Source organism: Gobio gobio, assembly GCF_949357685.1.
Source record: "Gobio gobio genome assembly, chromosome: 25".
Classification (NCBI taxonomy): Eukaryota; Metazoa; Chordata; class Actinopteri; order Cypriniformes; family Gobionidae; genus Gobio; species Gobio gobio.
The window spans coordinates 24,016,232-24,039,865 of NC_137121.1; the positions used below are offsets into that span (position 1 = coordinate 24,016,232).

Sequence of the window (23,634 nt, forward strand, 5' to 3'; positions counted from 1 at the left end):
AAAAGGGAAGCAACACACACACGTATAATATTCCAAACACAGAATTTCCACTTCACATACCAAATCCAAGCAGGTTTTGTAACTCACCTAATGACTTAAAGACATCAGTCCCGGCATACTTTCCATCAAAATAGACTGTGTTGTTCTGAGGGTCGAAGGCACGGCACATTCTGACGAACACCACCTCCAAAGAGCCTACACACAAGCGAGAGAGAAACAAAATTGTGATTTTATATAATCAAAAGCAGACACGCTAGAGAAATATGTGAAGGCAAATGCTGCTAACTTGATTCTCAGCACTACCACATGGTGCGCTAGCAAGCATTAGCGTAAAACAGTTTTCTTCTACAGTAAGTTTTCTTATTCAAGAGTGCGTTTCCCGAAAGCATCATCAGCCAACTATTGTCACAAGTTCCATTGATCTCTGTTGGTAACGACGTGTCCGGAGCAACAATTTGAAAAGAATCTTGCAGAGTAAGTTAGCTACAATTAGCTTAGCTGTTGACATGTTTATAGTTTGCTACCTGAATAACAACACACAATGTTTAATAGTACAGACATTTGACGCTGGGTTTGTTATGTGAGGTTATTTGTATGTTTCTGGCCATAAGCAGTGTCATAAACACAGCTTTATTAAGTCACCAATGGGCCGTGTTTTCGAGCGGTGCTGTGTGTGGCTCAGGTGGAGTGTGTTGCTGTTATTGTTGTGAGTGGGAGCAGTAATTCTACAGCGGGGTGCTTTGGTGAGCACAGGCTTAGAGGATAAAAGCCACGTAATAGAAGCCATTACGGAGCTTTAGAAAGATGCCGGTGGTTTAAAATGTCATGTCAGGAGAGAGCGCTCACTCAGTATTTTGTTAATAATTTTGGTCGGGCCTGGCACAAACAGAAACACTGAAAGCTGTTGGGATCATGACGAGAATGGGGTGTGAGTGTGATGTAGCACTTTGGCCCATTATTTGTGAGGAGATAGTGTGCAGTGGTGGATAACATCTCAATGGTGCCTTATTTTTCAAAGAGATGACAGATTGTCCCGATACAGTTTTCCTGTATACACAAGAGATACTTGTTTGAAGCACGGCACCTCCTGCTGTGTGACATCGGCTGTGTTCAGAATGGAATACTTGCATATTGCTTACTGTGCAGCAGTGGACTATTTTTAAATATTATGCAAAATAGTATGTAGTATGCAACAATAAATACTTTAAAGAGCAGTATGCTACACAGTTGTCCCATGACTGTACTACACTGCATGAAATTGAAGTTGCAATTAGTCTTTTCTTCCCTATTGTGACGTATATCTGAGTGAAACGGCTTCATGAACAAGAAAAATGTAGGGCAGGACTTGATTGGATGGTTGTGCTATTGCTGTGATCTCATGTGTGTGACAGGTTGTCCCGCCCTTACGTCATTAAAAGAGATGAGATGTCGGGGAAGTTATTTTGGTTAAAGATTATGAGATCACACGAATAAAAAAATAAAAAAGATGTGCACAGATAAATCATTTTTGTGGAAGCTCAAATGTGCTGCGTAACACAAACATTAGCCCCATTGGTTCTTGCAGAAGCTCAAACGTGCTGCATAACAGGAGAATGAACCTCATTGGTTCTTGCAGAAGCTCAAACGTGCTGCATAACAGGAGAATGAACCTCATTGGTTCTCGCAGAAGCTCAAATGTGCTGCGTAACACGAGAATGAACCTCATTGGTTCTTGCAGAAGCTCAAACGTGCTGCGTAACACGAGAATGAAGCTAATTGGTTCTTGTAGAAGCTAAAACGTGCTGCGTAACACGAGAATGAAGCTAATTGGTTCTTGTAGAAGCTCAAACGTGCTGCGTAACACGAGAATGAAGCTAATTGGTTCTTGTAGAAGCTCAAACGTGCTGCGTAACACGAGAATGAACCTCATTGGTTCTTGTAGAAGCTCAAACGTGCTGCGTAACACGAGAATGAACCTCATTGGTTCTTGTAGAAGCTCAAACGTGCTGCGTAACACGAGAATGAAGCTAATTGGTTCTTGCAGAAGCTCCAACGTGCTGCGTAACACGAGAATGAAGCTAATTGGTTCTTGTAGAAGCTCAAACGTGCTGCGCAACACGAGAATGAAGCTAATTGGTTCTTGCAGAAGCTCAAACGTGCTGCGTAACACGAGAATGAACCTCATTGGTTCTTGCAGAAGCTCAAACGTGCTGCGTAACACGAGAATGAACCTCATTGGTTCTTGTAGAAGCTCAAACGTGCTGCGCAACATGAGATGAAGCTAATTGGTTCTTGCAGAAGCTCAAACGTGCTGCATAACACAAGAATGAACCTCATTGGTTCTTGTAGAAGCTCAAACGTGCTGCGTAACACGAGAATGAACCTCATTGGTTCTTGTAGAAGCTCAAACATGCTGCGTAACACGAGAATGAACCTCATTGGTTCTTGTAGAAGCTCAATTGTGCTGCGTAACACGAGAATGAACCTCATTGGTTCTTGTAGATGCTCAAACGTGCTGCGTAACACAAGAATGAACCTCATTGGTTCTTGTAGATGCTCAAACGTGCTGTGTAACACGAGAATGAACCTCATTGGTTCTTGTAGATGCTCAAACGTGCTGCGTAACACGAGAATGAACCTCATTGGTTCTTGTAGATGCTCAAACGTGCTGCGTAACACGAGAATGAACCTCATTGGTTCTTGTAGATGCTCAAACGTGCTGTGTAACATGAGAAAGAACCTCATTGGTTCTTGTAGATGCTCAAACGTGCTGCGTAACACGAGAATGAACCTCATTGGTTCTTGTAGATGCTCAAACGTGCTGTGTAACACGAGAATGAACCTCATTGGTTCTTGTAGATGCTCAAACGTGCTGCGTAACACGAGAATGAACCTCATTGGTTCTTGTAGATGCTCAAACGTGCTGTGTAACACGAGAATGAACCTCATTGGTTCTTGTAGATGCTCAAACGTGCTGCGTAACACGAGAATGAATCTCAATGGTTCTCGCACGTCAAGCGAACACGACTGAGCTTCCAGTTACCACAACAGATGTGTGAGTTGATCAATGTTTATATATGAATCAAAGCCTAAATTCAATCTGTTCATCATAAAGCGATCGAGTCGCTTCAGAAAATTTGGACTAAACCGCTCAATTCATATGGATTAGTTTGACAATCTCTTTTTGAATTCTTTATGGTAGCTGCGTAGCTCTCAACGGAGGGACAGAAATCTCTCAGATTTCATTAAAATAATCTTAATTTGTGTTCCAAATATGAAAAAAAGTCTTATGGGTTTGGAAAGGCATGAGGGCGAGTAATAAATGGCAGAATTTTATTTTTTTCATGCATATAAAAAACTGCATACTGTACAGAGTATATAAACTGCTAGTGGTATGCTACTCAGGAGCACTAGCAAAGGATTATTTGTGCTTACGCCCTGTAAACTAAGCCGGGATTGGATGATGGTGATGTGAACGCACACTTTACCTGCTTTGAGAAGCACTATCTGATCATTCTGACAGAGCTCCATGAAGCCGTCGATGCGCTTGGCAAACTCCACCACATACTGAATGGCCTCTGTGATTTTAATGGCACACAACTGCCACATGACTTCCCTGGGCTGAGGGGAAACAAAACAAAACCTTTTACAACAAGCGCTTTCAAGACGCTGTGTTCTCTTGTAGCAGTTTAATTATGTATGATTGAATATGATTATGATTTTTGATCCCTAAAAACATAGTGTCCCTGCAAGTTACAATATTGCTGCTTGAAGCTTCTGAAAAGCTGTGTGTGTGTGTGTGTTTACCTTGTTCTGGTAGCTCTCCACCTCCTCCTGAAGGAACGCCTGCCAGGTCATTTGCTGAAGTTCTTCTCTCAGGTACTGACACGTCTCCATGTGGGACTTGGAAATGTTCTGGGCCAGATGTTCTGAAACACAACGCAACGTACCATACTGTCAAAAAAAACCCTGTTGAGCTTGACTGCACATAACATACAGACATATTGAGCTGTACTATATATATATATATATATATATATATATATATATATATATATGCAAGATGGCATTTGTTTCCCATTAGAGTTATAAAAAGGTTATTCCTAGTGGTGGATTCATTTACGCTTACAGAAATGCTGAGGGAAAAGATCTTTCAAAAGATGCAGAGTTTTATTTGTGTCTCCAACCAGCGGTTCGTGATTTAAAGTCGATTTAGAAGTTTGTTGACCATCTGTGTTTCAGTACAAAAGAAAAATAGGGCAGTACTTTAAGTGAGGTTGTGTAAATTCATGGGAACAAAGGTCATATTTGCTTTGAGCAAGAACGAGAAAATGGAGACGAGAGAAAGAAAGAAAGAAAAAAAAAAAACAGTATAAAAATTCAATCATGTTGAAAACACATCTGTTAAAAGGAGTCCCAGAGCAGGAGGGGAAGCTAAAAAAATGATTTCCCTTGGCGCATGCCCTGCTGGATCCTGATTGGCCCTAATTAATGGAAACTAATTAGAAAAAAAGAGGTTCTTTTAATGAGTCTTTGAGATGAGTCTCCAACCTAATGCTATTTTAAGACACCTTTAGCGATGTTTGCCCCACGGTTGGGTTCTTCCCCCTAGTACCATCCCCTACCCAGAATCCACTTTGCTGTCACTTACCCAACTCAGCCATGGAAACGGTGGGGGACGTCTCCCCGTTGGTGAAGGAACAATAGGGGAAGAAGCCAGAGCCAGGGGTGAAGTCGCAGATGGGCTCCGGCTTGATGCCGTTGATGTCCAGGCCGGATTGATCGGGTGAGGGTTGGATGTCCAGGTAGAAGCTGCTGACGCCTGAGTCAGGCTTGGTGCCGTCGGGTGTGTGGCCGTTCATGTAGCCGCTCAGGTCATCATGAAGCTCGGTCAGGCCATTGGTGGAAAGGCCGTAGGTCGGTGTAAGGGGTTCGGCCTCACCGGGCTGCTGCTGGTGGTCCCGCTGTTGCTGCTGGAGCCGGTGTTTCTGCACTTCCGCATACAGGCTGTCCCGCTGTTTCTTCGACATCCGGCCGAACTTCACCGCTATAAGGGAAAAAGACACTGCATTAAGAACAGAAATCTCAATCAAATTGTGACTGCTTCCCTAAATATAATCAAATACAAGTCTAAACAGGCTGGTTTGCCAACCCAATCTCATGAGAAAATGTAACTGTTTTATAAAGGTGCAGATTTCATATGAATTCGTACAATGTAATTTGTACGTGTAACATGAAGGTCCACCCCGCTAGAAATAACCGCCAGTGGGGCGTAAGCAGATCGTATGAAAATGTATGAATGAGATTCATTCACGTTAGCCACCAATTTGCCACAATGTAAAATAGTCACAAATTTCAATGCACATGTGTTGGGTGTGTCTATTGAATGTGCTTATTACAGGGACAATTCCCATTGGTGCAATCTATGGGTGAGTGCCTTGCTCAAGGGGATGATGGAGGTAGCGCATGGCTCACTGTTTACATTGATCAAACCAGCAATCATCCACCACACACTGTAAACCCGAATAAGTTGGCAAAACTCAAAGAATTTGAGGTGATCAGTTCCATCACATTTTTTAAGTTATGAAATTCAAAGTTTAAGTAAGCAGAACTGGCCGGTTTCAATTGTGTAATGATACATTTGAATTGCTCTTAACCAGGGCTTAAAAACGGAAAAAAATATCAATCGGTTCACTCCGAGCAGAATCGATATTATAGCGTTTCCGTTTTTGCGTTCCTCAATAAACATTACTGTTCCGAAAACGGTTTGATTTGAAAAAATACCGGTTAATAACGTTATTTTAATTAAGCCTATACTTTAAACAAATATGTATAAATAGACTTATTTTCACTCAATAATAATATAACACATGGTAATTAAACTTGAATATTTATTTAATAACATTTTTAAAACCAGAAATACATGCATTAATTACAAGGCATAAACAGCGGACCTGTTTTAATGGAGCGTTAGACAATCTAAAGTGGCCTCTAATGCCTAATTATTTTCAGAAGAGTGATAACATTCTTTGTACATAACTTTTTTTCAACACGACTTGTTTTAAAAAATGCATGAATAAAGAATAAATAAACTGGATAACCATTGCTCTTTTAATGCACCGTCAACTGGTAATTTCAAAGCACACACTGCGCAACACAGAATCACATAATCAAATTCAGTCAGCTAATAAAGCTTGATCATTTAATGCAATATAACATACCATTTAATACGAAGCATCAACCATCTATATAGAAAACATTGACCTGTCCTGTATTGGCAATCTGAAAGACTATAGGAAAAATGTTTGATAGATGCTAGTAGCCTACTTGGACAGGCTTAAACAAAATCCATAAACTAAATCAGCCTAAATCAGACTATTTGAGTTTAAAGTCCGTACTGCTTATTTAAACGTTCGAAAAGAATGTCCTCCAATACCTGCACATTCATTGTAGACCTCAGCGGGGAAAGAAATGTACTTGAGGCATGAAAATGCGCGCTCTACACTGACTTGCGTTACCGGTAGATTCATAGATGACTGGTGGTGCGCGGGCATTTCACTCGCGCTTGATTCATCAACGTCACATGCTGTACTACTCATTTCATGATTGGTCACTGCCAAATTAAAATATTAAAGAGAACGATAAAATAACGTTATTAACCGGTTAATGGTCATTTCAAATTAACGTTTCTGTTCAGAACGATTCAAATTGATTTTGATTTCGTTTCCGTTTTTGTTCCTCTTAAAATTTCGTTCGTTTCCGTTTTCGTTTTCGTTCCTTGAACCGGTTCAGAGCCCTGCTCTTAACTAATTTTGATTAAGTTAATTCATACATTTAACATAAAATTATCATGTAATCTCAATTGAAATACTTTTAGAAGTGGAAATTTAGCTAGCTATAACTAGCTAATTCAACAAATACCTGTTCTCAAACCAAGCTCATGCTCCACTCGTCACCATGAAGGTAAACCCCAAAAAAACTTTTGTGAATTAGCATAGCAAAAAATAAACACTACTAAATATAACACTTCATTTTAACATTTATTCTCCCTTTTGAGTGCCATGCCAAAGCATTCTGGGAATTAGCCCAGTTGAAGGTAAATTTAAGTTTGTCTAAATTAAAAGAAACAAGTTCATAGAACTCAAAACAATGAAACAATTCAGATGACTTAAAATGTGTCAGTTTCATGAGCTCAAAAGAAAAAGTTCTAAATACCCATAAAAGTTAATTTGATTGAACTAATGTTCAATTCACTTGTTCAATTTGAGTTACAAATTCATTATTTCGAGCGTTAGGGTTTACAGTGCATCAAAAACCTTGCAGAAGATGACTTCACCCCATAGCCATTGTTACTCAAGAAACAACAATAGGCACAATCTCATTTCCCTGAAGACTCTGGCCTTTGAAGGGAAGCTTAGTGTAGTGGCATGGAGAGTACAACTAACTCCCGGGAGCAGGTTTAAATGTCTCTCAGAGGGTATTAGTAGTGTATTGGGTCAAAAAAGAAAACCTCTTTGGTAATAGCATTAGCTTTTTCCTGCTCTCTACCTGTCAAAATGATCCAAGAACAGAAAACCTGACTAGCATGAACCACCAATTTACAAGCACTCACAAAAAGGAAAGGCCTTCACTCGCAACACCTGGAGGAAAGAGAGACGGTTTAGCTTAGAAAGAAAGAGCAGCTACAGCTTTAGCCTGTCTTTGAACTGGAGGAGTGTTAGAAGAACAGGAAGCTGGGGACGAAATACAGTGCAGCTCAGATATGGAGTGGAGTGGAGTGGAGATCAAATGTTCGTAAAAAGGAAGGGCACCTGGTGAGGACGAGCTGATCTACTGATGGCTTGAAAAGAGATAAATGTACTGGAGAGTTTAGTGGAGAATGAGGGGGATAATGGGGCTTTGACTGTAGGAGACAAGAGGAAGTGAGACAAGACAAAAGAGAAGGACAGGAGAAGAGAAAGAAATTTGCCAGGAAAGAATAGGAGAGGAAAAAAGAGGACATACAAAGGAGAGACAAGAGAAGATCAGAAGAGAGAAAATGAGGCAAGCGGAGAGAAAACAAGGTGGGATGAGACTTGAGGTTGCGAAAAGAGGAGATGAGAGAAAAACAAGAGGACATTTGAGTAGAGGAGACAAGATGTGTGGAGAGGAGACGACATGGCGGGACTGGAGACAAGTTGAGACATGAGGAGAGGAGATAAAATAAGATGAAACCAGACGTGAAGAGGAGATTTCAAGACGGGGAGGAGACGAAACATGAGAAAATGGAGAGAATGGGATTGGGAAAGAAAGCAGGAGATGAGAGGAGTTGAGAAAATAGACAAGAAGAGATGAAGCTAGAGGATTTGAAGAAAGAAGAAGAGATGAGAAAAGAATGAATGAGACAAAATGATATTTGAAGAAAGGAGGACATGAAACAAAATGAGATTTGAGGAGAGGAGACAAGAGGTGAAGAGAATAAAGAGGAGAGAAGATGAGACATGAGAAAATGGAGAAAATGAGATTTGGAAAGAAAGGAGATTTGACAAAATAATAGAGATGTGAGGAGACAAGAAATTAGGTCTGAAGAAAGAAGTGGAGATGAGAAAAGAATAAACGAGACAAAATGAGAATTGATGTGAGAGGAGGAGCTGAGATGAGAGAAAACGAGGCAAGAGGAAAGCAAATGAGATCAAACGCGAGGAGACAAAATGATATTTGAGGAAGGGGGGAAATGAAACAAAATAAGAGCAAAAGATACAAAATGAGACTTGAGGAGAGGAGAAGAGAATAAAGCGGAGAGAAGAGACATGAGAATATGGAGCGAATGAGATTGGAAAGAAAGGAGATTTGACGAAAGAAGTAGAGATGTGAGGAGACGAGAAAAGAAGAAACGAGACATAATGAGAGGAGAGGAGGCAAAAAGGAGATTCGAAGAAAGAATTGGAGATGAGAAAAGAATAAATGAGACAAAGTGAGATTTGAAGAAAGGAGGACATGAAACAAAATGAGATTTGAGGAGAGGAGACAAGAGGTGAAGAGAATAAAGAGGAGAGAAGATGAGACATGAGAAAATGGAGAAAATGAGATTTGGAAAGAAAGGAGATTTGACAAAATAATAGAGATGTGAGGAGACAAGAAATTAGGTCTGAAGAAAGAAGTGGAGATGAGAAAAGAATAAACGAGACAAAATGAGAATTGATGTGAGAGGAGGAGCTGAGATGAGAGAAAACGAGGCAAGAGGAAAGCAAATGAGATCAAACGCGAGGAGACAAAATGATATTTGAGGAAGGGGGGAAATGAAACAAAATAAGAGCAAAAGATACAAAATGAGACTTGAGGAGAGGAGAAGAGAATAAAGCGGAGAGAAGAGACATGAGAATATGGAGCGAATGAGATTGGAAAGAAAGGAGATTTGACGAAAGAAGTAGAGATGTGAGGAGACGAGAAAAGAAGAAACGAGACATAATGAGAGGAGAGGAGGCAAAAAGGAGATTCGAAGAAAGAATTGGAGATGAGAAAAGAATAAATGAGACAAAGTGAGATTTGATGAGAGGGGAGGAGCCGAGATGAGAGAAAACGAGACAAGAGGAAAGCAAGTTAGATTAAACGTGAAGAGACCAAATGATATTTGAAGAAAGGAGGAGATGAAACAAAATGAGACTTGAGGAGAGGAGACAAGAGGAGGAGAGAATAAAGAGGAGAGTAGATGAGACATGAGAAGAGTACAGGAGATGAGACAAGACATGCTCGGAGGAGACATGAGGACACGAGTGAGGTGTTTAGAAGGGGTCAGCTCTGAATTTGAGGCGTATGAATGAGAATGATGTCGTCGCAGACGTGTGTGTGTCTGGGTACGCTATGCGTCTCTGTCCCCGTGTAAGGAAGGCAGATGGGGACTGGTGAGCTTCAGTCGGAGTGAAGTCAGAAGTCACCTTGCCTGTCCTGGTTGTGTGTGAGAGAGCAGCCCGCTAGACTCGGAAGACCTGGCCTGATTTCATCCTCCTGTCACGGGCCGTAGTCACACAGCCCAGCCGGAGGCCCAGCAGGGGGCCTCCACACACACACACGCACACGCACACACACACACACACACACACACACACACACACACACACACACACACACACACACACACACACACACACACACACACACACACACACACACACACACACACACACACACACACACACACACACACACACACACACACACACACACACACACAAACATACTCTCACCTGTGCACACGGTAATGCTGCTCACCTGCATTGGCTTTAATGAGCCTGCTTTAATGATGCTCATTTAATAAAAGCTACTTGCTGTCAGATTCTCCACCCTGACTGAGCATGCCCCGCAGTCCAGAGCCACAACTGCCTCTTAAATTCATCTTGTCACAAGATTGGTAAAAAATTAATGAGTAAAGGGCGCTGACTACAGAACAGGTACTCTACTTAAATGACATGGCAAGACCGGGGACAAAGGTAAGGATTGAATAAAAGTAGTAAAGGACTAAACATATTCTATTACACTACAAGTCCTCAATGTACTTTCAATGTATCGTAAAAATTTAGCCGTCGCATTTTCCCTTTTTCCTGACCATTAAAAAAAAGACAGTTTTTGTTCATGCACCTCATGTATTTCTATATTTAAATGACTTTGGTTATGATTGTCTCATCTCTTTGGATGTGAAATGAGCGTTGAATAGGCTGTCTATATATAAACGTGAGCTGCTGAGGCAAATCCTGTTATTTTGGTATGTCAAAAATTAAGATTCACTTGTGAACAACTTTTCCCTCGGATTCACAGACAAGGCTTAAATCTAGTCCCAGACTAAAATGCATGTTTGAGCTGTTATAACTGAAAGAAACTTACATAACTTACATAATCTTGACATATCTTAAAATACGTCAGTGCCATTGTTTTATCTCAAGATTCACACCAGTAATGTTTTTTTTTCTAAGGCCTAATCCTGGTTTAATCAAAGTCTCGCGGTGAAACCAGGCCTACAATTATATGGAATTTCCAATTAAGATGAAATTTAAAATTTTTGGATGAAAAAAAATGTATATATATATAATTAGCAAATTTTTTCAGTTTAACGTGTTAAAAATATTTAACGCAGCATCCGTTTTTATATCCATTTTTGCCTAGCGTTACATTATATGATCACGCTCTTATTCATGTAAATGCTTTTAAATCATCTAAGCACGACAAGACAAAAAAGAACGCGCTCTATGTCCATTTCCCGTCTGTGTGGGTGTGTCTCAATCAGCTCCTAGTTCAGTAGTCAGGGCACTGATCAGGGAGTCATCCACATTCATGTACACAATATACTGATTCACCACCTAGGAAGCTAGGAAGCTGATTGAGACCCTGACACACACACACACACACACACGCGCTCGACACACAGAAAGACTTGCGCCAGTCTCGTGCACACATCGAGTTCTCTTTCAATCTTGAACAAACAATAACAACAACACAGAGAATGTTGCCAAAATGCCAGTTTTGTCGAGTACTCCCATAATAGGAGTCTTAAATGAGTCAAATAACGTCTTAAATGAACTTGCGCATGACAGCGCGTTAGATCCACGTCATGTTCAGCAGCGGCAGATCTTAAAGTGACAGGAGCACTGATGATGTCTGTCATTAATGTTCATCAAAGAACAAAAGGTAATAGAGAAAAGTGTATCTTTAATTATGATTAATCTATAATTCATTTATTATTTATGCAGTTAAGAAAGGTGTTTGTTAATATATTTTTGTATAGGCTATGTCCAACAGGGAAGGCCACGGGTAAATATGACATTTATTATAATGGGTTTATGTGAAGATTGTTTTAAGTTCACTTAAATTAAAAGTTGTTATTTTTTAAAGCCTAATAGATATTGAAATTGGTAGCTTTAAGTTATACTGTAATGTTGAATGTCTATTATTAATGTTTAAAAAAATCACTTTCATTGAGACATCAGCCTTCATTCATAAAAAGAGGCCATTACAACAAATATTTAAAATATGCTGTCTTTAAATTGTTTCTACATTAATTTGGAGTAACTCAAATTATTACAATGTCAAAATATTAAAAACTCTAATGTTTTTAAATCGCGATTAAGCATGATTACAGAATTTATTTTATTAATTTGTTAATGTATTACATTAAAATTTACACTAAACACTACTAAACACTAAATTTTTCAAAATTTTTCAACTAAATATCCAAATAAATCTAATTATTAAACTAAATTAACCATATAAACTAAATTACTGATCTAATTACTGATCTAAAGCCCACACTGTCACTGTATGATAATTGAAATGAACTGATGACATAACCGTTTTCTCCAGAATGGCTAGACGGCTGAATAAAATTATGCTGCATTATTTTCCTGTTTAACACTGTAAAGCTGCTTTAAAACAATCTGCATTGTTAAAAGTGCTATATAAATAAAGTTGAAAGTTGAATGTTTTTAATCAATTCACAGATTCTTAATTTCCATCAAAGAATGCTATTAAACATAACACATCATTTGAAATGGAAATGCCACTGTCGTGGAAATGACTTTTATAATAATACAACATTTCATTAAAATAATAATAATGAAAATACATCAGATAAATAAATCACAGATGAATCCTGTGACGCATGTATGTAACTGTTGGAAACCGTTAAAAGGTTTTCCATTATTTTGTTGCAATCAAGTTTGTATTCTCAAACTGTAACTAAAAACACTGTCAGGTTGCAGGTTCACTTTACACTCTGCTCTGTTTGGTATTTTGCATGCATTTGATGTTCTGTATCTGTGGAGACTCTGCTCTCCCTCTGGTGCCTGCTGTACTGGACACGGACTTACCGTCACGTGACATGCCCACGGCCAGACACTTCTGCAGCCTGCAGTGCTGGCAGCGGTTCCGGCTGGTGCGGTCAATCAGGCAGTTCTTCTGACGCGGGCATGAGTACGCAGCATTGCTCTGCTGACTCCTCCTGAAGAAACCCTACAGGCCCGAGAGACGGACGGAGAGAGAGAGAGAGAGGGTTGGTTAACCCATGCAGGGCTCAAAAGTAACCCTTAAATGCATGAATGTTTCGCCAATCATTCTTACATATGTGGGTCTTTAGCGACCCGTATCTATATCTAACGCATGGATCTCTACCTGTTGCAATAATATAAAACTCTCCTGATATTAGAATAACAATTACAGAAGAATAAAATAAAGCCTATTTTGTCACCTTTCGGATCTTAAAAAAGGGTTCAGTTTGAGCAGATGTTTTATACCATCATCACTGTCCTAGCAGAGCTCATTTCCCAGTACATTCAGCATCTGGCTCATATTCACAATCTCAAACATGGTCTCAAAACTAACATCTTCAAAATCCATATTTTGATCGCAGACAGCTTCTTCACCAGATCCACCATCAAGTGACAGTGACAGCAATATTTGATTGTGTTCAGTTGCTCTGCTGTAAATCGCTCAGCCATTGCAAGTTTTGCTGATGATACTTCATCTTCTTTTGTTTTCTGCCTGCGGTAACTATGAGTGAAACGTCACTTCATCATTGTGTATCAGACATATTCAGTCATCAAAGATTCAATTGGTGTTGTGCAGAAAAAAATATACATACGCTCTTACACACCTCGGGTCATTAGTGACCCTATACAATTTTTACCCAAAATTGTATTATGGGAAAACAGGCATCCTTTTATAATTTTTTTACTTGTTATATTGTTTATAATGATTTGATTGAGGAATACTAAGAAGGTTGATGTCTAAAAAATGAGTGAGAAGGAGGGTAGTGAATGAAGTCCCAGGTCACTAAAGACCCGGGGTATGCGCTTAACACGCAACGCGATAAGATTCCAGCGACAAGCAACTTTTCTGTCCACACCAGTCGCGACGCGACTACAAGATGCGACAAATCAATCAAAAACCACAGCCAATCAGAACAGCGTGTGGGCGGGCTCTCGCGGCAAGTGCACGGCACCAGAGATTAATCTTGACGGCACTCGCAAGGAAATTTATAAGAAGCTTAAAAAATAAAATTCACAAATATTGCGGCATTTAAACATTACTAAAAATACATACTGAGTTACTAAAACAATCTTTGTCACAGAATATACTTGTTTGTTCACAGTTTGAACGTTCTTGTTTCCATTTGTTTAATATTTCAAGATCTGAGGCAAATTATCCTTTGTTGCTTTTAGTACGACTACGTTACAAAGATGGGAGCACTAAATGATATTCAAAGTCACATTACACGCTTTTAACATTAAATAAAGCACGTAAACATTACCTGAGATTATCATTACCATGTTTTGTGTTGTTAATCCAGCCGCGACGTCGCAGAAAAATCGAAATTTGCACGTCGCCAATGATTCTGGTTAGGACAAAAACTCTAATTAAAATGGAAAATATGCCTTTTATCGCGCGTCGCATGTAGTTAGGAATAACTATTATATAATAAAAAATTGTATATCATTATTTATATAAAAATATATCTATTAAGAAAGACATTCTTATTTATGCCTCTAATTATTCTTGCAATTTTCAACCTCCTTTATCTTCGCCATGTATTTATTTTAGCTAATCAACTGAATTGACCTCAAACTGTCGGCGGACACGCATCTTTACTTCACAACCACATGAAGCCCTCATAAAAACAATATTTATGTGGCAAACGCTGAACAGATGGTGGCGGTGATCATATAGATGTGTTTCTCTTTAGTTAAGACACATCTGAGCAACGCGGTATCTATAAAAAGCCGTTTGGAACGAGTATTTTTCCTCATTAACAATTGGCACGGCTAGTTCAGAGACGGGTGAGAAAGGTAGTAAATAATGGCGAGTTTGTGCGAGGTTATTAATGTTGAATAACAGAGCCCGAACCTGGTGGTTGGCTCGAGGGGGGAAGGAGTGGGCGCCCACGTTGAGTTGATTTCTCATCCTTTTGACTTAATGAATTGATTCCAGCTCGTCATTAACACACCCCACTCCACAGCTCCATACACATATGTCTTAATTAGTTGCTCATTGGCTGTTTAATTACTAGAAAACAGCTGACAGCTGCCAAGTTGCTTTCTAATGGCAGCCATTATGAAAGCGGGGTAGGACTGCCGGTGACAAGCAGCGCTCCTTAATAATGCTATGATTTATGGGCCGGAGCGTTGTGCTCGCACATATCATTAAATGTCTCTGTGCCTCGAGTAATTAGTAACCATTAAAGATACATTTCAGCAGTTTATTCTTCAGGCTTGCGCGTTCCTGCCGCCGAGTGAGTGACGGAGTGAGATGCTGAGCAGAGAGTCTTGTCTGTTGTGCGGGAAAACCAAAAAAAACACTGCGTTCAGGAGCCGCGTCCGCACGTTCGTTTCTGCCGAGCCTGCTCGCGGAATGCTAACGAGTCGCTCCGGTGACAGGCAGCAAACAGGAATACACAATAAGCACAAAATTCCTCTTTGCTGAGTGGACGGCGTGTTTGAAAAATGCACAAAAAGAGGAGCTTCGGTGGGAAAGAACGAGGGGGGGACGTGGTTGCAAAACTGCTAACGACGTGCTGTGATCCAAAGCGCTTCCTGGTTTGACGGTTTTATATATAAAAAAAAAAAGTCAAGTGCAGCAAAGATGGTAAAGAAAAACAAGACAATGGGATTATATTGTTGTCGTATTGTAATTGTGAACATTTCAAACTGACTACGCGAGTTAATAAGACTCGGGCGTGTGAAGAATTGTCCTGTAACCACAATAGTAGTTGTTTCTTCTTTAGATAGACAAATAATCTGAAAGCAACTTCTCCAGAATGTCTCATTTGTTGGCTTTTCCCGCTTTTTCTTTGTCACACACGCACGCTGACAGGGTTGTTTGGCTTCTTACCTTGCAGCCCTCGCACGTTATCACGCCATAATGGATGCCTGATGATTTGTCTCCACAGATCTTGCAGGGAATTATTTCGATTTGAGCTGTGGAGAAAAGAAAAGAGAGAAGATACTGTCAGGATTTTTCACTGTCACCAGTCACCACGCAACACCTCCTCCACGGCTGCATGTTGCGACATGAAACGGCGCCGAGCTTCAAACGCCTCACGTCGCTGCCACCCTCGGTTGCGGCGTATTTGGAGGAGGCCATTCTGACTTTAAACAGAAAACCCTCAAAAGGCACGGCAATCGTGATGTCAACCCGTGCCTTAGAAACAAATGGAATCGTAATAAATCACCACTGTTTGCCCGCAGAGCCTTTGGGCAGTAATATCGGGAGAAACCCGACTCTTTACCACATGACTGGACCTTTTCCGCCACTGGAATATTGGTTTAAAGCTGCCTGTTCGATTTAAAAACCGCCAAGCAGTTTTACCACCTCTGAGATGCAGTTGAGTCCAAGAGGCCTAGCGTTGATACAAAGAAAATTTGACAAGGCGGCTTGAGTATTGGAGGAAAAATCTCTGCGCTATAAGGTTTAGATGAAGAAGCTTTTTCCCCCCACTACATTTATAGAGATAACATTTTGTCATCATTTACTCACCCTCATGTCCTTCCAAACCCATATGACCAATTTTCTCATGGAACACAAAAAGAGATATTTAGCAGAATGTTCACGTTGCTCTTTTCCATTCATTCAAAGCACAAGGTGAGCAAGAGCTGTCAAGCTCCAAAAACAACAAAAAAGCAAACTAAAAATACCTCAGGCTCTGTTTACACCTGGTATTAAGATGCGTTTTGGTCGACTGGATCTCAAATAGATGTTTTAATCTGCCTCTTTTGTCCACTTTCAACCACTTCTGTCCTGATTTCTTAGAGGTATGGGCGGGTAAATGTATGTATTTTTTTCAGATTGTTCGTTCTAATGGACAAAATAAGCTCGCGCAAGACGACGCTGAACACTGAGTGTGTGTTAGAAATCAGAAATGGTGAGAACTTGCTTGGTACGTTTTTTGTTTACAAACCAATCTTGGGTCTTCAGTCGACAAAGTTTAAATTCCGTCTGGCTAGCGTGCTTCTGATAATGTTTACGCATTAGGTCAGTAGGTGGAGAGTAGGCGGTCTTTTGTGGCGGTCGAACGCATTCGACCACACGAGTGTCTACACTATGAAAGCAATCGGGTCGAATGTGACCACGACTACCTCTGGAAGTGGTCAAAAGCAGACAAGCTCAAAACGTTTTAGACCCCGTTTACACCTGTTTTTAGCATCGTCCACTTGTGATCCATCTTAATACCAGGTGTAAACAGGGACTAAAGGTAGTATAATAGCTATCTTCTGAAATATGAAAGATTTTTGTTATCATATCATATTTAAGATTATGTTTATGCATTTATCCAAAGTGACGTACCACACAAGTTATTTACTGAAACTGTTATTAATGTAATTCAAATATGCGCATATTGAAACTTGGCAGTCATGACTGGTTTTGAGACCGTTTGAAATCTCAAACCTAGCTTTGGGCAATACTTGAATATATACGTGAATGTTAATAGGATTTGAGAGCCGCAGCAGATTGAGTACATTTCAATTGATTCCTACAAACTTATATAAGTTGTGATTTTTAGGAGCTCGACAGCCCCTAGTCCCCATTCACTTTCATTCTATGGAAATGAGCAGCTTGAACATTCTTCCAAACATCTCCTTTTGTCTTCCACGACAGAAAGAGTCACGCCAGTTTGGAATGACATAAAAGATGACGTCAATGAGTGAACTATTCCATCACAGAAGTACACTTGTGAACTTGATATCGATCCCGACAGATAAAACCTGCCACGAGTTGCTTAAAAGAGTCAGGCATCTCAAAGTAAAGGCCACGGCAATGTAATCACATCAAAGGACCCGGACCAAACCTCTGGCCATTGCAAAATAGACCTTACCACGCAAGAGCTTCACTCTATATTTAGCCGGATTACAGCTGAACAGTCACTGTTTAATGTAGCCTAAGCATTTTATTTCTACTTGACAGAAATTGCTCCCTCTAGTTCTCTTAGATCCCGAGCCAAAGTTCCCCGCAGCTACTTGCCTACCTCCAGCCAAAATACTGTGGCTCGATAATATTTTAGTGAACCTTATAAATCCAATCATACGGAATTAATTTGCACGCATCAACTTGCCACCACTGAGCGATGCATCCGCGGCGGCCCATTTCATCATCTGCCTTCCAGCTACCTTTGTGTCATCTGGATAATGTCAACGTCCCAACGGCGCGGCCAAGGGTCTCTCTATCTCTCTCTTGTTCTCTTTCAGCTTTGCGCTGCTGATCCACTACCTGGTACGCTCACAGCCGTTACACCGTCCGTTCGGTCAACATGCCTGTAAACAGCACATTAGCCCGCATGTTGTGGCGATCGCTGATATAAACCGTTGTTCTCCTCAGGAGAGTATCTTTATGGGAATCGGCAGATCTGCTAATTCAATATCTAATGATCATATTCATTTATAATTAGGAAACCATAATCATTTCTTTTTTTGTTGCATTTAGAAAAAAAGAATCACGGCCAGTGCACTCTGTTGTTTGTTTTTGTGTTCTCTCGGCATGAGCATTAGCGCGCCAGTGTGTTCCTACTCCTTTAGCATTTTCAGCCTCATTACTTACATAATTTGTTCTGACATGCACTCACAACAACTGAAGCATGCTGTAATTAAGGCTGGCTGTGGTTGAGGTCCAGGAGAGTAGCTGCAGTACCAGGCCCCTGCCAGTAGGTGGCAGTCTAGGGCTGTGAGTACCGTCTTTCCCAGGCTCATAATCCCAGCTTCCACGTTCTGCCCTACAGGCTGAAGCGGCTTGCGCCTCCACACTGCTGGCATCACAGACTAGCAGGCTGCAGGTTCGAGCCTGCGGGGCCAGCCGCCGCACTCCTATCTGACTCGCTCCCTAGGCGCTGCTCAGAGGGCCCTTGGTTTTAGCCGGAGAGAGAGGCAGGTACACTTGCTGACGAAGCTTGTGCCACATCAGTCAAAGGCGCAGGAAGTGAAGAGAGCATAACGCTGCACTGGGCACTCAGGTTCGGGTCCGCCTGGCGCAAATTCTCGCTCTGCTCTCCCTTTCGCCAGGCCTCCACATGAAACACTCACAAAGCTCTTTGTCTCCTGCCTGGCTCACGCTGCGGGTTGCTGTGCTGGATCGGAGCTTCCTTTGTCTACGGAGAGCGCTAAACCAAAATTGTTCTGCTGAAAAAATCCTCACAGCAAGATTAGGATGGGGAGTAATTCATCCAGCTCCAGTACAAACACACTCGCCTAATAACACACACTGCGAGATATTCAGTTGCTCGAGCAGTTCCACATGTTTACAGGGTGGTATTTGCCAACACTGGATAACTGAAGAACTTTTAGGGGGAAAAAATTATATGGTATTTCTGTATTTTTTGGACATGCTACCATGGTGCTACCAAAATCATAGTACCATGTAAATGCCACAGATTTTTTCATATAAATACATTGTTAACCCTTTAGAAAGCATACACTGACTTAATAATAATAATTATTATTACAATTATTATTCAAATAGTATGCACAATATGCTTTATAAAGATCCCAATGTATTTGCTAAAAATTTCATTAGTAATAATAATAATAATAATAATAATAAGTCATTAATAATAATATTAATAATAATACGTGCTATGCTTTCTAAAGAATTCATAATAATAATAATAATAATAATAATAATAATAGTAGTATACTACACATTGTTAGTCCTTTAGATGGCATACTATCTTAATAATAATATTTAAAATCACAATATGTTTTTTAAAGAGCTCATATATTAATATATTGTTGTTATTATTAGTAGTATACAATTTTCTTATATAAATACATTGTTAGTACTTTAGAAAGCATACTATCTTAATAATAATAATAATGAATAAAATCACAATATGCTCTCTTAAGAGCTCATATATTATTATTACTATTATTATATGAAGTCATATTGTGATTTTTATTATTATTATATTAGTATTTATTAATATTAGTAACTATTATTTTTAAATATTATATTACTATAAGTACACAAACACATTGTTAATCCTAGAAAGCATACCGCGACTTAATAATAATAATAATAATGAAAATAATTAAATAATTTAAAATCACAGTATGCTTTCTAGAAAGTTCATAATATATTTTTTTGCAAAAAATTACGTCACAATAATTGTTATTAGACAATTTTCTCATATAAACACATTAACCCTTAAGAAAGTATACTGTGACTAATGATAATAATTGTTATTATTAAAATAACAGTATGCTTAATAAAGAGTTCATATTATTATTAGATAACAAATACACCACATAGATGATAAATCCAGATGTTTATCACACCACAGATAAGAAATGGACTGATACTGCGTATCAGACAGCGTTCATGCCATATACCGTGGCTGGTCGAGATGGTCTCAGCCTACGGCCAACATCCAACACGCCACAGACACACAACACACACACAGAGAGTTACGCAAATGAAATCGCACAGTAAAAGGGCACAGGGCCATGGTAATGTTAAAGATCAAACCCTTGCACTAAATGACTCCCATTGCGCCTACATTGAAATGTGTGGCAGCAAAGAGCAAATCTGATGCAGCTTGTTAGTTGGGTCCGCTCTGTTGTGACTTCCTGGAGCCCACTTCAAGGTCACTGAGTCAGAGCTGACAGCGAGACAGAGCCCTGAGGAGGAGTGACGTGTCACTTTGCTGTCCCCTCTCTCTGCTAATGCTATCTTTCTCACCGTCTATCGCCCTCCATCCCTCTCTCTCATTCTACGTCCCAATCGCAATCAGGCCCCGTCTCTGCCATGCCCTTTAAAGCCCTCAAATCAGACCTCATGGGAGACAAGCCCCTGCTCTTGCTAACAGAAGCCCCTCAGTTTCTGCTAACATCAAACACACTTGTCACTTGCTCACCAAATGGCCATTTTAATTGGTACGGCACATAGTTCATGCACATAAATTCAGACAGAGGCCATATTTCATAGCACACCATCAGCCGTGACAGTCCGGCTCTCTGAGACTGCTTAGCCATGCTGCGCCACAACTGCAAAACACAGCAATAATCTGTCTCACGTTTAAGGACGCATATGATCGTCTGATATTTAAGGGGGAAAGAGCTGTATTCTGTATAAAATCAATTCAGGATGTAGCTTGTCCCACATTTTAGCTTCTGTATTTAGGCTACTGCATTTGAATCAGTTTAACATATAACAAGTATTGTTAGTAGAATGTAAAAGGAAAAAATATGAATGTGAAAGACACTTTTCACTTTTCAGCTAATAGCTCTTTGCTAGGTCACAGGCTAGGCTAATGTGCTAGGCTCGGTATCAACAATGTAATTTGTGTGAAACTTCAGTATAACACTAATTGTTTTTTAAAAGTCACATGCTAGTAGACCAAATTGTGAATGAATTTTCGCAGTTAGCAAATGAAGAGATTCCTTTATTTTGCTAATTGAAACTGTGACTGTCCCTTATTTTCATCTGCTGACGTCGGAACACATTCACACTTTAATCCAAGTCTTTCTTGACAAAGATGCAAAGGAATGAAAACCTAAGTAAAAGGTTGCTCATCAAAAAGTAGAGACAATAATAATTTCACCATAATGCGTGCTAACGCCTCAGCGCTAACTGTCACAGTCGCTGTATTCTTTAGCGCATTAGCGCTGACATCAGCATCACAAAGGCGCTCATTCTCCATGCTGAGCACTTCTTAAAAGTGCTCTCTCCTCATTTGTACCTGAGGAGCTTCGTTCGGAGTGAGGCGAAAAGTGTAATGTTGACACAATATATTGAAGGCGTGTGAAATATTCAGGAATGTTCACTCGCTAATGGAGGATTCCAGGAGCTGGCTAGTGGGGGAGGGTTGATCGCTAACTTCACCAGAGTGCTCCTTCCTGTCTGCGCATACAAAATGATACGGCTTTTTTTCTGTTCAGCAGTATTAAAACATCCTAGTCTCCATTTCTGCTCACAGACGTCAGTGATATTGTTTGTCTGGCGTGCTGAAAATCAAGCTACGTGACTAGTGATAGGCCAAAGCGCTAACAACGCATTTGTGGCACATTTCCTCCTGCATGCAAATAAGCACAAAATGCCTCTAGTTATTCCCACTCTGGGCTAAAATCTCGCTGAATTGTTGGATTGTTGACATAACCTGGTGGGATTAGGATTATCCGCTTACGCTTTAAGGACACATATTCATAAAGCTAAGAGTTTAACCCATTACACTAGTACACCAAACATGGCAAACACTGGTTTTCAGCAAATCTATTAGCGTTTCCACTTTCAAACAGATTCAAAATTCTTCACTAATGAACAAAATATGTACCATGAAAGCTCAAAGCAGTGTTCACAGTGACTACCAGTTATTAGAACTCATTCATTTTCATTGCAAGTTGTCGATTTCTGGCCAGAGCAACCCCTTGAGGTGCAACTGAAGCCCAAAATATACTTCAAAATAGACATATTAGATAGGATAGCATGCATGAATACTCAACACGTGTGTACTTTTGGCTGTGTAAATTTTCATCTAGTTTAGCGGCATCTACCCCTCCCTTTCGAAGCACATAGAGAAACTATGGTGGCCAACACAGGACAAAGATGTCGTCATCTGAGACAGCAGAGAGTAGCTAGCGTTCTGTAGAGAAGTTTGTCCGTTTAGGGCTACTGTAGAAACATGGCGGTGCAAAATGGCGACTTCACGGTAAGGGGACCTGCGATGTATGTAGATAGAAATGGCTCATTCTAAGGTAATACAAACGTAACGGTTCATTTTGTAAGGTATTTATACACCACTGAAAACATAGTTATGTATATTATATTGCATTTCTCGTAATATGTCCTCATAAATACCACACACTGCACCTTTAAATTAAACAGCAATAAACTGTATGCAAATGAGCAGTGATGTGACTTCCAATGAGAGTGCAGAAAGTGATCCACTGTGATGATGTGTGTGTGAAGGGCCATTAAAAATACGCTAGGTTTTTCTTAAAGCTACAGCGTTTAATTTTAACACCATTAGCAGAAAACGGATTTGCTTGATTGATCTGACTTTATAACAACATTTGGCTCAACCAAAGGCATGAGTTTGGGATGCAGCTACTTGTATGAACAGTCAAACTTGACTAAAAACAGTCATTCCGTGTGGTATCTTTAGTGGCGCAAAAATTGCACGCTGCGCCTTTAAATGCGGCAATTCCATGGGCCTGCACTGTGTGTGTGTGTGTGTGTAGGAGGTTGCTAATGTGCTTGTGTGTTGACAGCTGTCAGTGACCAAATGACGCAAGCCAGTGGGCTCATGGCAGGGGATTATGTAAGTGATTGGACAGCCATGCTGGAATTGCGCAAAGTGCCACATTACAGCCAGATTAACAACGGTCCTTCAGGCCAGAGAACACGGACAAACGGCAGTTTAATCAAATTCCTCTGAAATGTTTCACTGCTGTTCCGGATTCTTTCTGTAAATAACGTAGCCCGTGTACATTATCCAAGCGTCCTCTGTGGTACGACACAAACCTCTTGTGCTATTCGGGTGGGTTAAGTATAGGTGTAAGAAAATATGACAGCGGAATATCGGCTAGCTTCTGTTTGACTAGCTTGTTTTGTTGCTATCTCACTGATTTTTGTGATTTGGCCAAGTAGTAACAACAACAAAAAAAAGTTTCAGCAGAAAGAAGGGAAGGTTATTTGAATGTCAGGTTCACC

General features: G+C 40.2%; 1 protein-coding gene across 2 annotated transcripts in view; it reads right to left on the reverse strand.

The window, feature by feature from the left end:
- Positions 1-23,634, reverse strand: part of roraa (RAR-related orphan receptor A, paralog a) — a 385,656-nt gene that overhangs the window by 9,209 nt on the left and 352,813 nt on the right. For both annotated transcript variants that reach the window (XM_079809265.1, XM_079809266.1), the window contains 6 exons: positions 15,832-15,917; positions 12,816-12,957; positions 4,631-5,026; positions 3,787-3,908; positions 3,468-3,600; positions 88-195 (listed from right to left, as the gene is read on the reverse strand). In XM_079809265.1, coding sequence (XP_079665391.1) covers positions 88-195; positions 3,468-3,600; positions 3,787-3,908; positions 4,631-5,026; positions 12,816-12,957; positions 15,832-15,917 — 987 coding nt within the window. The remainder of the gene's footprint in view (positions 1-87; positions 196-3,467; positions 3,601-3,786; positions 3,909-4,630; positions 5,027-12,815; positions 12,958-15,831; positions 15,918-23,634) is intronic.